The 14,927-nt window shown below is 44.1% G+C and overlaps 1 protein-coding gene and 2 pseudogenes across 1 annotated transcript; all 3 read left to right on the forward strand.

The window, feature by feature from the left end:
* The first annotated feature begins 4,828 nt into the window (after positions 1-4,828).
* Positions 4,829-5,690, forward strand: LOC133885680 (uncharacterized; annotated as a pseudogene).
* A 140-nt stretch (positions 5,691-5,830) lies between these two features.
* LOC133883992 (metal transporter Nramp6-like) lies at positions 5,831-14,402 on the forward strand (annotated as a pseudogene).
* LOC133885187 (actin-related protein 2/3 complex subunit 2A-like) lies at positions 6,400-8,142 on the forward strand. The gene is made up of 3 exons (XM_062324860.1): positions 6,400-7,136; positions 7,458-7,524; positions 7,681-8,142. The coding sequence occupies exons 1-3, from the start codon at positions 6,940-6,942 to the stop codon at positions 8,011-8,013; spliced, it is 597 nt and encodes a 198-aa protein (XP_062180844.1). The 5' UTR covers positions 6,400-6,939; the 3' UTR covers positions 8,014-8,142.
* Positions 14,403-14,927: the final 525 nt, after the last annotated feature.

Below are 14,927 nucleotides of genomic sequence, written 5' to 3' on the forward strand. Positions count from 1 at the left end.
GAATAACATGTACTTACTTGATATCCTGTAGCTGAATGTAGTACGGTTGCAGAGAGTCTGCAGGGAAGCTCAGTAGGCGATCGCCCGAGTAGCCAAACTCAAGAGGAAGGTCACCGAGATGCACTACCAACTCTCCTGGGTGGCTGCTATGAAGCAAAAGACATGCGCTAAGCTAGAGGGCCGGACGAAAGGTAAGCCTACGACAACCCAAACACACCACCAATTCACCTTGTCGCTATAAACAGCTAGACTTATGTTCATGCGTTTTTTGTTTTGCATCTAGCTCATTTGTATTGTCTAGAATCGCATATACTTATTTCAATTTATTGCAATGCCTATTGTAGATTTTTTTATGGTAGATTGTTTGTGCTCATCTCTAACCCATGAGCAACCTACATAGTTTATTAGTTGTAGGTTCATTTCATGACACTAGTTTTTACATTTGGTATCTTTTATTTGCCATGATCCAATCTTTAGGATAAATTCCCATTGTTATTAATAACAGGTGCATATATATCTCACAAGTATTTAACACTTGTATGCACATATTTAGGGGGAGTATATCTAGGGCAACATTGGCTTGCGCTGATCCTACTAGTGTAGATCAGCCTGAGCTTATCTTGGCCAATCCCATTAGAGTTGTTTTAGATAAAAAATAATTTGGCTAAGCCAAATTTATGTATTTGTTTGTTTCAATAAAATGTGAGCCAACTCGATGGGCTGGAAATACCCTCCTTGCACGAGCTTGTGTAGCTAAAAAGAGGTCCAAATGTGAAAGCAAATTAGTGACTTTTGCAAGAATATCGAACAGAGATATCATCGACACAATGTCTAAGAAGGCTTTATTGCTCGCCCGAAATAGCAAATGGCAAAAGACGAATATCTCATATTAAACCCACCCCCTCTGCCTTCACAAACCCATCCCCAAACCTAACGGGTCCTGTAGTCAGATGTAATCCCGCCTTGTCTCTTACCCTTCAACACCAGAAAGCAAACTGCCAGCCACAACTACCCTCTTTCTTTCTCCAAATTCACGGTCCTCTTGCTTGAAACAAACAACATCATCGTCACCACCAATGTCACCAACCACCCAAAGCCCTTCGCCTCAAAATCTTCCACCACAACGTCAGCATCTCTGTGGTAGAACCTACACCATCCCTCCAAGACAGAGGTTTTTACCCACCATATATTTTGCTATCATTCCTATTTCTATTGCCACTAAAAATTTCTTTTGTCGTTATTTGTCCTCATAGATCTAAGATCAAAGTCTATTTAATGCAACATTGTGACTTGCTGTAAGGATCCATTACCAAACTCGAAAGGTGAACAAAGCAAGGTATGCGATTTCTACGAGAAAAGAGATAGAATTTATTTCTTTTTGCGTAGGGTAATTTTTATTTTCTTAGTGACCATTTTTAGTGATAAATGGTTTCCCCCAAAATTATGTTGTGTTGATCCAACAAAAAAGCATATCTTTGGACTCCACGCACACGCCATGCTCCCCCCTCTCATTCAAAACCTCTCTAGCTCTCGCCATGCCCACGCTCTACTCTCAAAACGGAAAAGCTCATAGCTTTCTTGTTCCTCTGGTGTTTTACTTAGGGAAACTTTACTGGCAGTAAACCCGATTTATTGGATTTACTGGTGGACCCTAGTAAAAAAACTCCCTGGAAAAAATGGCCAAATTTTCACTTTTCTGCTGACCCCATCCAAATCCCTCCCATGGCCCAATCCAAAACGTCTAGGTCTAGCAGTGCAGACCTCTCCTCCCATTCACAGGCTCCATCTAATAAGCTGACCTAAATCAGCCGCCTCTGTCTAGCCGCCCTCAAGAGTTCCACCTCCATCCTACCACACCCTAGCCTTCAGCCTCCCTCAAGCCATGCATGAACCCCAAATGAGGCCACTCAACACTGACCCTGCAGACCAGGTTAGGATTGTGTTTTTTTTATTCAATTTAGGGGTCTCGCAATCTTTTAACTGCTTGTGTTCTTGTGTCAACCAGTGTTACACTGACACAGATGTGGGTCTTAGAGTCCGACGTGGGTGTGAGTGCCCGATTCGGCAAATTCTAAAAAACAGGACTCAATGATTAACCATATATATTTATTTCGATTATTTCATAAAATAAAAATGGAAATTAAAATTAGAGAAAAATATGTTGTGCAACTAATTTTGTATTGCAACTACTACTTCTTTTTCACATTCATGAGTGATCCATATAAATCTAAAAGTAAATGCATCACATGTTTAATAAGAAAAAAAAGAAAAAAACAGAATAATAGATTAGATGAGCTATTGGGCTACCATTTTATAACCCATCCACCCCATCTACATCTACTTGCCCTACCTAACCCCTCCTCTCCTCCACCCACTCACTTAGCAGCCGCCGCCCGCCGCCTTTCCTTAGTCCTTCCACTCGCCCCAACTGCCATCTCCTCCTCTCCCTCATCGCCGCCTCCTCCCCCTCCTCTGGTAGCCGCCTCCCCCTCCGCATCCTCCTCTCCCCCATCGCCACCCCCTCCCCTTCTCCCCGCCGTCGCCTCCACCTCCTCCTCTCCCCCAACGTTAAGGCTGAGATCTGCCTCCTCCTCCTCCTCCCCTCCCCCACCGCTGCCTCCTCCTCTCCCCCCTTCGCCACCAACGTCTCCTCCTCCTATCCCTAGCCTTGGACACAGCCACGACGAATCAGATGCGTGTCACGCCGCGTCGGACGTGGCTCGATGCACGAATAGGTGTCAACACCAAAAAAAGAATTGAGACACTCGTGTCGCAATAACACTGGTGTCAACTAAATCAAAGGTGCTTTGAACGTCATAATTTATTTATTTTATTGTTTTGAATTTGTCTGGTAAATCACCGATAAATCCGATCTCTCTTAAAAATTGAATTTACTGATATCCCGTAAATATTATTTACCGATAAAGTTTTCCTTGGTTTTACTCATGGTACCTTCAGTGCGATTGTGATGATGGTGATGGGGAGCGTGCATGAATCATGCTCCATTACGGTGAAGCCGGTGGAGCACATCGAGGGGGCAATGGTTGAGGCGCCACCGCCGTTGCCGTCCCCGGGGAAGGAGAACGAGAAGCTAAAGCCGCCTGCCGCTGTGACGAGGATCGTGCGCGTTACCTGGGAGGATGGCGACGCCACGGACTCGTCCGACGACGAGGATGGCACGGAGGCCAGACCCAGCCGCCGACGCGTCCGGCAGTGCGTGCGGGTGATCAGTGTGAAGCAAGGGATGGAAAACCGCGCGGCGAAGCCCGTGACAAAGAAGGCGGCCGTGGAGCAGAGCGCGTCGAGGCAGTTCCTCGGCGTGCGGCCGCGGGCGTGGGAGAAGTACGGGGCGGAGATCAGGGCCGGGCGCTGTGGCACCCGCCTGTGGCTCGGCACCTTCAACACCGCCGAGGAGGCCGCCATGGAGTACGACGCGATGGCCGTCCGACTGCGCGTCGCCGGCGCTCGCAGCAACTTAATTCGGCCGGCCCGCTGGTTCCGGCGGCACCAGCTCCGACTCCTCCAGCAGCCAGGGGCCGTCCTCTTACGCCACCGCCGTGTCCCCCACTTCCGTCCTGCGCCCCCAGGAGACCGCCAAGCCAGGTGGAACCACCTCCCAGCCCGGGGAGGCCGACCCGCCTCTACGGCGACCTTGACCTCCTCGCCGACTTCCTCGAGCTGACGGAGCTGGACTTCCTATTCGTCGACTACACCCCTCAGCTGCAGCTCGACGACCATGCAGGGTGGCTGAGTATGAACGAGTTCTTGCAGGACTTTGACTTCTCTCTCTCTCTCTTTCTTTGATTCGCTCAATTTTTCACCAAAAGAAGAAACATTCGCTCATGTACATTGTCATTGCACTAGTTGATAGTTGTGGCTTGCTATATTCGCTCCGTAATCTTTTTTCGTTTGGACTAAATCAGTATGTCATTAGCGTTAGCGTTTATGAGATGAGAGCAAATGAGCAAGCAGTAGAGAGCATTGCATGGTGTTCGTAGCATCCTATGGCTTCGCTCTTAAATTTTTCTGGTGACTGAGCTATATCCTATGAAATGTCCGGGCTTGGAATGTTCAAGTATATCATTTATAACTTCTTGTCGATGTTGTTACTTTTTTTTTTGTTGATTTCGAGTGAGGAGGATGTTGGATACTCACGTACACATGCAGGTAAGTTTGGAAGTGTCCGCCATCGGTGACAGATTTAGGTCACCAAGTAGACTCTATTTTTATTTCTCCTCATTTTTTCCTCAAAAATTGAAGAGGGAGAGAGAGGGTTTGAGAGGCTCCGAGGTGTGCCCATGGTAGGGGGTTTGAACCCCCTTCGCCCCTCATGGATCCGCCCGTGTCCACCATGGCATGCACCAAAATGAGCCGCCATTTGCTCCGGTCCAGTACTACGACTCTCTCTCTACGGTTATGCGCGGATCAGAGGATTTTTATGTTGATCGGATAGAAACTGGTGAGATCCATTGGAACATAGGTCCAACAGACTAGCTGATTCATCTAAACTATAAAGGCGCGAATGTGTTTGATGTCGAGCACACCATCTAACCCTTCATATCCAATCCAACGCCTCCCCTTGTTCCCACCGTATTCTGCCCCGGTCTGTTTCCTGCCTCCTCTTCCCACCTAATAAAAAACCAGAAAAATCTACATCCCACTTTCCACCTAATAAAAAACCGAAACAAAACCGCCAAAAAATGACCAAACCCGGTACCCTAAACCTCCCCCACCCCCACACGCGCCGCCAGCGCCTCCGAAACAAAACCGCCAAAAAAAACGACCAAACCCGGTACCCTAAACCTCCCCCACCCCCACACACGCCGTCTCCGCCTCTCTCATCCACCCCCCTCCGCCCTCCCCCCTCCTGATCCCCGATCGGCCATAACCCTCGCCATGCTCCTAATCGCAACCGGCGGCAAACCTGGACACACTGTGGCGGCCGCCCCCATCGGTGGCTGGACCGCCGTGTCCGTCGACCTCTACCGCAGTCACCGCTCGGCGTGCACCGACCCTGCGCAGGGACCTCAGACTCCTCCAGCGAGGGAGAAGAGGCAATGCCCCGTGATGACAACGACCTAGCTTTCCTCATCCGCTTCCTAACACTCGCCCACCTCCCCGCCCCGCCCCGCCCCGCGTCGCCGTTGCCATCCACCGACGAGATCCGGTGCTGGATATCCCCCAGATCCGACATGAGATCAGGGGCTCGAAACCCTGAAACTATTATGATGTGATCGCCTTAGCTTCAACTCCAGAGTATGATGCTGCTACCCCTACGTGGCCCGCCATGGCGGGGAGCGACCTCGAGCCACTGCGCTCCAGGGCCGCAGCGCTGCCGTTGTCATCGGACCCGGACTCGCCTGCGACCCTGCACCTGAGCCGCATGTGCGAGCTCCTGCGGAGCCTGGACAGCCGGCTCTCGAGCCAGGGCCTCGACCCCGGCCGCGGGGGCTGGCGGGGAGGTGGGGGTTTCACGGAGGGAGGAGAACAACGACGAGCTCAGGGACGGCGCTCCGGCGCTGCTGCTCGTCGGGTGCCTCCTTGTGCTCGGCACCGGCATCTGTGTCGCGACGTTCAACCGTGAGGTGAGTAAGAGACTCCTGCGGGCAATTGCGTTATTTTTTTACGGTTATATTATCTGATGGCCATGGAAGATGATTACTCTTGTAGTGAGATCTGTATATATAGGAAACCCCACTGGTATGCAAGTGTTGTTCAGTTTGCCGATTGCGTTTGTTGGTGAAGCGTTTCTTCTTAGGGGAATGGGACAAGTTGTTATTTATGAGACATTCATGTGCTATTTAGGGTGCTATGCTAGAGACATTCATGCATGTTTTGGTCTTCTCTAGCGGGAGGAGAGGTCAGGCCTCTTCCGTTGCAGGCACCACACGACCAGTGCCGCAGGCATGGGCGCGATTGGTCTGGGCGGGGCACCGAGGAGCGTGCGTACAAGGCGACGGAGAAGGTCGGACACTCGAACAGGACTGACCCGGAGGACGAAGACGGCGAGGCAGCGGTCTACTTGGCGTCCAGGGCGGCCCCGCCCTTCTCGTGGCGAAAGCTGTGGCTGTTCACGGGGCCCGGGTTCCTGATGAGCATCACGTTCCTGGACCTGAGCAACCTTGAGGGGGACCTCCAGGCCGACGCGGCTGCAGGGGACACGCTGCTATGGCTTCTCATGTGGGCCACCGCCATGGGCCTCCTTGTGCAGCTCCTCACCGCGCGCCTTGGGGTTGTCACAGGTCGGCACCTCACCGAGCTCTGCCAGGACAAGTACCCAGACTGGGCGCGCCGCGCGCTCTGGCTCATGGCTGAGGTCGCCATGGTCAGTGCCGACTTACAGGAGGTCATTGGTAGCGCCATTGCCATCAAGATCCTCAGCAGGGGGTACCTGCCGCTCTAGGCCGACGTTGTCATCACCGCCTTGGATTGGTTAGTTCTGAATTTTTATTGAATTTGGGATTTTTATTTGTTTGAACTGTTCGGTTCCAGTTCTTGAGTTGTTGGAGCTTTCGCACGGCTGGCAATTGGTACTGAATCACATGATAGTTCCAAAAGATTAGAGCTTTTTTTCATTGGGGAAAAAGATTGGAGCTTTTTGATCGGCATTGGAGAATTCTCCATCAATGGAGATTCTTCCAAGGAAAATGAAAACATCCAGTTGGATATCGATCTGGACTGGTCTATTCCAGATCCAATGCTTGGTTGCTGTTCAAGAATTTCTATGTTCAATTGTTGAGCAAATCATCACTGTTGCAGCAATGGGGGAAACAGAAAAGATGAAATGATTGTGGAGTGCATTGGAAACAAAGCAAGCAGGATGGCTGAGCTCAGTAGGTTGCTTTAGAAGCAATTTACCGACAACAGCCAAGAGAGGTCCCCTTCATGCTCTGAAGTCTCACCAGTCAGGCAGTCACCAGTGTCCTTTCCTGATGTGTCATGAATTTGTTTTTTCCTTCACCAGACCCTGATCCTAATGTCAAAGCAACACTTGTACCTCTCTGTTTTCCTTTTCTTTTTTATTTGATCTTTATAAGGAGGCACCCATGGGTGCTGAGCAGTAACGGGGCCAACATCATGGCGTTCTTCAACAGCGGGTCGCGAACGCTGGTAGAAGTCCTGACGAGAATGCAGAGGTGAGTTGTTGTTTGATAATCTTTTTGTATTTTGCCTGTAAAAACAGAAAGTTTATGTGTGCAATGGTTAGCTGAGTAGTTCTTGCTGGCCATGAGGATTCTGCACTCTGTAGTCACTTAAAGAGTATATATACTGCAATATTCGAATACTGCGAGAAAAATCTTGAAATCCTTGGAGGTTGAATTATGTGTTTTCTTAACGCAAAAAAGGGCAAACTTCCATGAGCTTGGTGCTCCTCAGTGCTAGAATTGTGCGGCTCCAACATGCATGCATACATTATATATCCTCAGTCACAAACCATTTTATGGTTTTCTTTTCAGTGCTGAAAGACCAGTGCCTGTTGATCACACCTTCTTCGAGTTTGGATCAATTCGATATCATGTAGAGGTAAGCACATAGGATGCAGCAGCTCAAAAGTCGAAACAAACATAGAACACGTGGAGGACGGTCGTATATGTCTTTTTAACTAAAACGAAACCTAGAACAGTTATATGTTTGTGCCTCTGTGTTCTTAGTAGCCTATATATCTGCAAAATCTTGCAGGCTTCAGCATCAGATTCTGAGAACATATATTTGTTGATATCAACACCATCTCTCTCCCACGAAGCTTCACCCTCCTCGAGCGGGTTGCCTGAAATCACACTAGAGGAGACGAGGAAGATGTATCAGAAGTTCGCAAAGATTATCGAGCCACCTAAAGAAGGATATGTCCTGACACTGAAATTGAACTTCTCCAGCCTTGCTCGACCAATTCTGGACAAGCTACTTTTGTATACCTTTTACATTGTGGGGTTAGGAAATGGGGTGAGAAAGCCACTATCCAATAGTCAGATGGACCATAAATTATTTGTTTTAGATGTATATAAGCCTCCATAGCTATGTTTGCCTTCTTTCTGAGAAATTCTGGACTTCTGGTAGGATCTAGACTAGGTGTTGGGTCATAGCCAAATGTTGTATACTCGATCTATTTGTTAGAAATGGCGGGATATTCAAACAATTGGCCGATTCTTGTAAGTTTGAAGATGGAATTCAGGTTGCCCTTGCATCATTGTGTAGTTTTTTTTATCCCACTATTTTTCTTCTAATTATGTATGTTTGCCCATCTATGGATCTTACTGAGGACTTGTGGTTGGGTTCCCTTGTTGTAATGTATGTTCCCCATTTATGTTGGTCTTTAAATCCCTTCGGCTTTATGCCAAAAAAGCTTCTTATTTAGAAATGATTGTACAGGATACTTATCATAGTGTTTGTAAGTTTTCCAATTTACTATGGTATTTTTTTTTATTCATTGAACCTTGCCCTTCTTTGCTTAATGCTATTGTTTATTTGTCGGTAATTTTGTTAGTGAATATGTGTCTCCCTCCTTTTTCTTTTATGCAGCAATGTAAAATAAAAAATATGAATGCCATAATTCAGTTTGTTTAGAGTGAGATAACTTTTGATTCTAAGTATTGGATTAGAGATGATATGGATGGTTTATGCCTGTATTTTTATAGTTAGTTTACAGTTCAATGGTAATGATGTTTTTATTTGGTGTGGCCTGTTAGTTACCGCTGCTTCCGTGTGTTCAGAATTTTCGTGTCACAGATGGTTGACCCCTTTTTCCTTTTGCATTTTTAGTTAGCTCTGTATTGTGTAGTTGCCTCTACTGAGAACATTCCTACTACGGATTATGCTAAGCTTGTGACTGATTAAATCCTTTCACGAACACTAGGTGCTTCTAGATTTATATGCATTTTTATTTGTTGTGTTGATCAGAGCAAGAGTATCGAAGAAGCATGTATAGTGTAAAAATTGTTCTTCAATGTGCCTTCTAAAAAATGTTTTTGAGATTTTACTAAATTTATGCCAACTATGTATATTAAGAGAAAACAAAGAGTTAACCACCACACAACATTTGGTCATCTTAGAAAACAGTCTACCAAGCTGCTTCAGGTCTTGAATTTCTGATACATTTGATGAATGAAACAAAGCATCTGGAATATGATACATCTCGAGCTTTAGATGCCTGCACTGTTTAGATTCACCACTTTATTGATTTAATGTCGAAACATCTGACCATAGGAGTAAACATAATTATTTGTGTTAGTATCACACATTGAGCTCCAATTATGGGGATTGCCCTTCTAATTTCTGTATTTGAACTTGCTAACAAGATATTGTCACATAATATTCTTCCACCGAGGATTAAAGTTCTTATATAACTATGTCTGTTTCGTGTCCAAATAGTTTTAGGTTTGCAAACAGAATACCACTTCTTTTTTAACAAGGTGCTGATGTCATCACAAAAACTGCTCTAACAAAAGATCCAGAATGATTTTATTTCAGTTAGTATTTCATTAGTTTCATATGTTGTATCTCATCTATACATTTTTCCATCCTTTTAAATTGGAGCAGCTACAAAGTTAATCAACAGCAAGATAAGATCGGTTTCATAATTGTTTTGTAGGAACACTTTTGGTTTCTTCGTTATCGAGTGCGAGTGCACATAGAATGAAGAAAGGCTAGAACTAACAATTCATAGAGTAAGTCTTCTCCAACGCATAATGATGCATAATTCGCACCGATCCTTGTTATTAACATGCAATGCACATACAAGATGGTACTAAGAAAGTAATTTTTGGTACTTACTGAAGTATAACGGGAACGGATATGAAGACAACATCTCATTCCGTGTACGGGAAATTGTCAAGAGTGTTAGGCATTTGATGTTTCTAAAGATAAATTACTTGTGATATTATATTTGCACGTGCTTATCTATTTAACCATATATTACTTTCTATATCGTTTATTTTTATTCTTATGCTCTAAAGCCATATTAAAAATCATAGATGTAAAAAATTGCACGTGCGTGTCGCACGTGCATGGTTACTAGTAGCGTAAACTTCCAAAGAGTTACATGGTTTAGTCTCGTACCCGGTGGGCAATTAGTGTAAATGTCATTATTTACATGATAGAGTTCTCGCCATTCACTAACTGAGGCATCGAAGATATGTCATAACATGGTTTTGCTTAAACTAGTGGTGCACATATAATTTTTTGTTTGCATGATAAATCTAATTAACTTTATTTTTGCTGTTACTGTAAGTGTGCCGGACCTTCTCGGCCTACTCCTTGGGCCTTGGCAAGGATGAAGAAGGGCGTCACAGTTTGTTATGCTGCTTCCTCTTCGAGCTCCAGTACATCATCATTGCACCACGTCGAGCCCAGGCTTCTTCCAACTTTTTTACTGAAATCTGTTGGGGGACTGCGTCCGTTGCATTTCAATGCTTAAGTCGTATGGACATACAAATATTTGTCAAAGTGTTCCTTGACAAGCTTAAGTCTCTACAACGCAGTCCGGTCGCCCCCACTCCATATTTTCTCTAGTTGCTGTAAATTCATAGGTTTGGAGAAACGCTTACTCGTATGAGTGTAAATTCATAGGGTTGGGGAATCAGGTGAATGCGCCTGACCACTAGGGGTATCTGACAAAAAAAATATGATTGGGATATTTGTGTGTATCGCATTTGCAATTCACTACTTTGCTTGTCATCCCAAACTCACTACGTGTATATACAGAACTTGCTAGTTTTGGACTAGAAACGAGCACATCAACAAACTCCTAATGACATACACACAATTTTCTCAAAAAGATTTGGCCAGGCGCAATTGATTCGTTTGTTTATTCAAAAAATTAAATTGAGCTAGCTTCATAAGGGCTTGGGTAGCAAAAGATAAGAAAAAAATTAAGAAACCTATCAGTGACTTCAAGATTTTTGCAAGAATATATGAACAAAGATATGAGCGACATGATGTTTAGTAAGATTTTATCACCCACCTGAAATGATGTCAGCTAAGGGTGAGCACAACTCAAATTAAACCTCACCTTATCCTCTTTCACAATGTCTTTCCCAAACCCGAACAAGTTTACTTTCTCAACCTCTTAAATTTTCATTGTTGTCTTACCTAGCCCCCTAAATCCGTGGTTTATTTCATCGGCCCTTGAACCCATATGCTTGTCTCACCTATCCCTTTAAACAGGGCTAGGTGAGACAAGAGCCAAGGACGTAAACGTCAAGTTGTGCAAGCTAGGTGGGACAATCACGCAAGTTTAGGAATCTACAGTGCAATTTCCTCTAGCTAGAATACGTGTACAGAGATATCAGCGGCATGGTGTTTAGTAAGAATTTATCGCCCACCTGAAATAGCTATTGTCTAAGGACGAATAACTTGTATTAAACCCCAACCCCTCTCCTCCACAAACCCATTTCCAAAGCTGGTAGATCCTTAACACAACCTTGTCTCCTTCCCTTCCACGCCGGTGGCCCGCTGGCCACAATCATCCCCCTTCATGCTCCAATCTTCTATGCCTCTCACTTGACAAAAATAACACCATGGTCACCAGCAACGTTGAAGACTGCCAGAAGCTCTCCTCATCATCTTCCTCTACAATGGTGACGCCTCTGCGGTCAAATCAACGGCATACGTCCAAGCCAAAGGTTTCTGCCTCACCAGGTATTCCCCTATTATTCCTATTTCCGTTGGCACAAAAAAATTGTTATGTCATTGCTATAGTCCTTTCCTACCCCGGAGATCTAAGACCATGTTCCGCCGAATTCGAAAGTGAGATCAGGCACACAGATCCAGGAGCAAACTTGGAAGATGAAGGAGAGGTATGTGATTTCTACTAGAAAACGAAGAATTTTTTTTTTTTGAGGTGGAACTTTAAAAAAAATCCGGTGGCAATTTTTAGGTCCTAATGCCTGTGCTCCAATTTTGTTGTTTGATCGTGCAAAATAGCACGTCTTTGAACTATACATTGTTTGATCTAAAAATTGTTTGATCTATGCATTGTGCCTAAACCTGAAAAATCTCACATGTTCTTATGATGATTTAAAGTGGAATACACACAAATAACAAGTTTGGAATGACACGCAAGCAAAACAGCATACTCTAAATGACATACACACAATTTCTCAAAATGATTTGTCAAGGCCCAATTGATGCATTTGTTTGTTTTTAAAATATGTGAGTTAGCACTATGTCAGAACAACACATTAGTGACAGGTGATAACCGTCATTACACTAACGTGCGTCTCCTATTGCATGTGGAGGTCTCACCGGTAACATCATTAGTGACGGGTAGATTTACCACCCGTCATTAATGACCAAGTCTCAGTGATAGGTAGCTTTCCTCCCGTTACTAATGACTTGGTCGTTAATGACATGTAGCTTTCCACCCTGTCAATGGGACTCAGTCCTAATGACGGGTAGATTTACCACCACACTAATGACCGAGTCTAGTGACGGGTAGCTTTCTCCTGCCACTAATGGCTCAGTCATTAGTGACAAGTAACTTTCCATGCTGTCATTAGGACTCGGTCCTTAGTGACGAGTGGTAACCGCACTCTGTCACTGGGACTTTATCATTGAGTGCATTTAATCTCAACCTAAGGTCTTTTTGAAGCAATCTACCTCTCTCTTTAATTGAAATCCTAAGGTCGATGCCTCTACTTTTTGTGATGATTTAATTCATCTATCTAACTCACCCCTTTATAATGAGACATGTATTAAGAATATTATTGTAGAATCTTGTAACAATCTCATTGCACAAGAAAATGATGAACTTAAGCAAAAAGTAGAGAAGCTCAAGAAGAACTTAGCAAGATTGAAAAGCAAGAATCATGTCCAACCTCCTTAAGATAATCGTGACGATATATTGAACAAGCTTACAGAAGGGTCCATCGTGACATGTTTTAAGTGTTATCAAGAAGGTAACAAGTCTTTTCAATATAAACAAGTTAAGAAGGAGACTAAGAAGAAGAAAGATGCAATGAACCTCTGAAACAAAACCTCCAATATCTACACCAAGCTCAACTATAACATCAAGACCAAGAACAACTTACAAGCTCAAGAAGAAGGACAATGGCAAAGTGGTTGCACACATGGTTGTGAGAAAGTATTAGAGATGGAACCAACCCATTTGGGTGCCTAAGGAAGTCATCATAAACATAAAAAGGCCCAATCAGTTTAGGTTGTAAAGAAGACTTGAAGTTCACGAGTCGGCTCGGGAGATTTAGGGACTTAACTCATAAGATGAAGTAAAGATTCAAGAAAAAAAAGTCAACTATACAAGATTGTGCGTAGACCTTCATCATCATATACTCAAATCTCCCATCCAAAGGTTAAGAGGTAATGGTAGTTAGATTTTTGTTCTAGTATTTTGTTTTGCATCTAATATCTTTGCCTTGTCTAGGATTACATGTGCAGATTTCATTTCTTTGTAATGTCTAGTATAAGTTTTTCATATAGTAGTGATGCATGTTTGCTCGATCTTCCGAAAGGTAATATGATAAGTCGATTGGTGGAGCTTCGACGTTGATGATTCAAAGGCTCCGAACATAACAGATCGAGAACCTTCACAACAACTACACCACTACTCCGTGGTTATCAACCGTGCCAAGACGCAGTTTACCTCGCCAAGAAGGTTTTTCCTGCAAGTGAATTGAGAACACAAGCAAGAACAGGTAGACGCAATCTGAATATTGCTAATTACCAATGAAGTACTCAAGTTTGAGGTTTAACAAAACTGATAAACGGCGAAACTGTCTAAATAGAATAATCTAAGCTAAACCTGAGCCTAAACTATGATGGCTACCGTATATTTATAAGGAGACATGAGGGGGTCAACCTAGGGTTGTGCAGCTGTGGAAAGAGGTGTGCACAACTTGGATTCCGACCTCGACACGATTACAAAATCTGATAGGGTTCAGAACAGTGACGCATCACCTTATTCCTTCACTCTGACTAAACTATAAGGAATATTTGGTCAAGCATAGATCCATTGGAAAGGGCTTGACATAAGCTTTCTAGCAAGTCTAAGAACGCATAAAACAAACTTCGTATGAGAGAGTTATGTCAATTTTACTGATGTGTTGTCTTGAGACTCGACCACAACCATGACTAGAGCTCAGCCTTGAGTCTAAGTAGACTTGGTCTTCGAGGGGTGATGTCCGGGTAAGGTTGTGCTACTTCTCCCACATTCTAAGCAATAAAACATCATAAGAATTTAGTAGTAATCCATCCAAGGAAGTATGAACAGCAAGGGACGAGTTCACCTGGTGGTCTAATTATCGTGTACGTGCTTTTGTAATTGGACCTTGTATGATTTGAGGATTATTGACGGTATTGATCGTATCCGAAGGAGTTATGAGCTCATCATCCTCCCCCTCTTGAATTGGAGTCGTCCTGGACTCAAGCTCATATTCTTCTCCCAAATATGACTTCAAATTTGAAATGTTAAACATGAGACTAACCCTAAAATCAGCAGGTAGATCCAATTTGTAAGTATTGCCATTGATTTTCTTAATTATCCTAAATGGTCCATCAGCTCTAGACATCAACTTTGACTTTCTTAGTTCTGGAAACCTATCATTCCTCAAATGCAACCAAACTAAATCACCCGGTTCAAATTTTATTTCCTTCATACCTTTACTTCCAGCAATCCTATACTTCCCAGTCATGCTCTCTATATTCTTTTTAGTTGTTTCATACAATTTAAGAATAAATTTAGCACGTTTCTTAGCATCTAAATTGAGTCTTTTAAAAATAGGCAAATGTAGTAAATCAGCAGGAGCACGGGGATTAAATCCATACACTACCTAGAACAGACATACTTTGGTGGTGGAGTGTACCGACCTGTTGTAAGCAAATTCAATATGTGGTAAACACTCTTCCCACATCCTCAAATTCTTCTTTAGAACTACCTGTAACATGATCGATAATGTACGATTAACAACTTCAGTTTG

The sequence above is a fragment of the Phragmites australis genome, chromosome 11 (assembly GCF_958298935.1).
Source record: "Phragmites australis chromosome 11, lpPhrAust1.1, whole genome shotgun sequence".
Taxonomy (NCBI): domain Eukaryota; kingdom Viridiplantae; phylum Streptophyta; class Magnoliopsida; order Poales; family Poaceae; genus Phragmites; species Phragmites australis.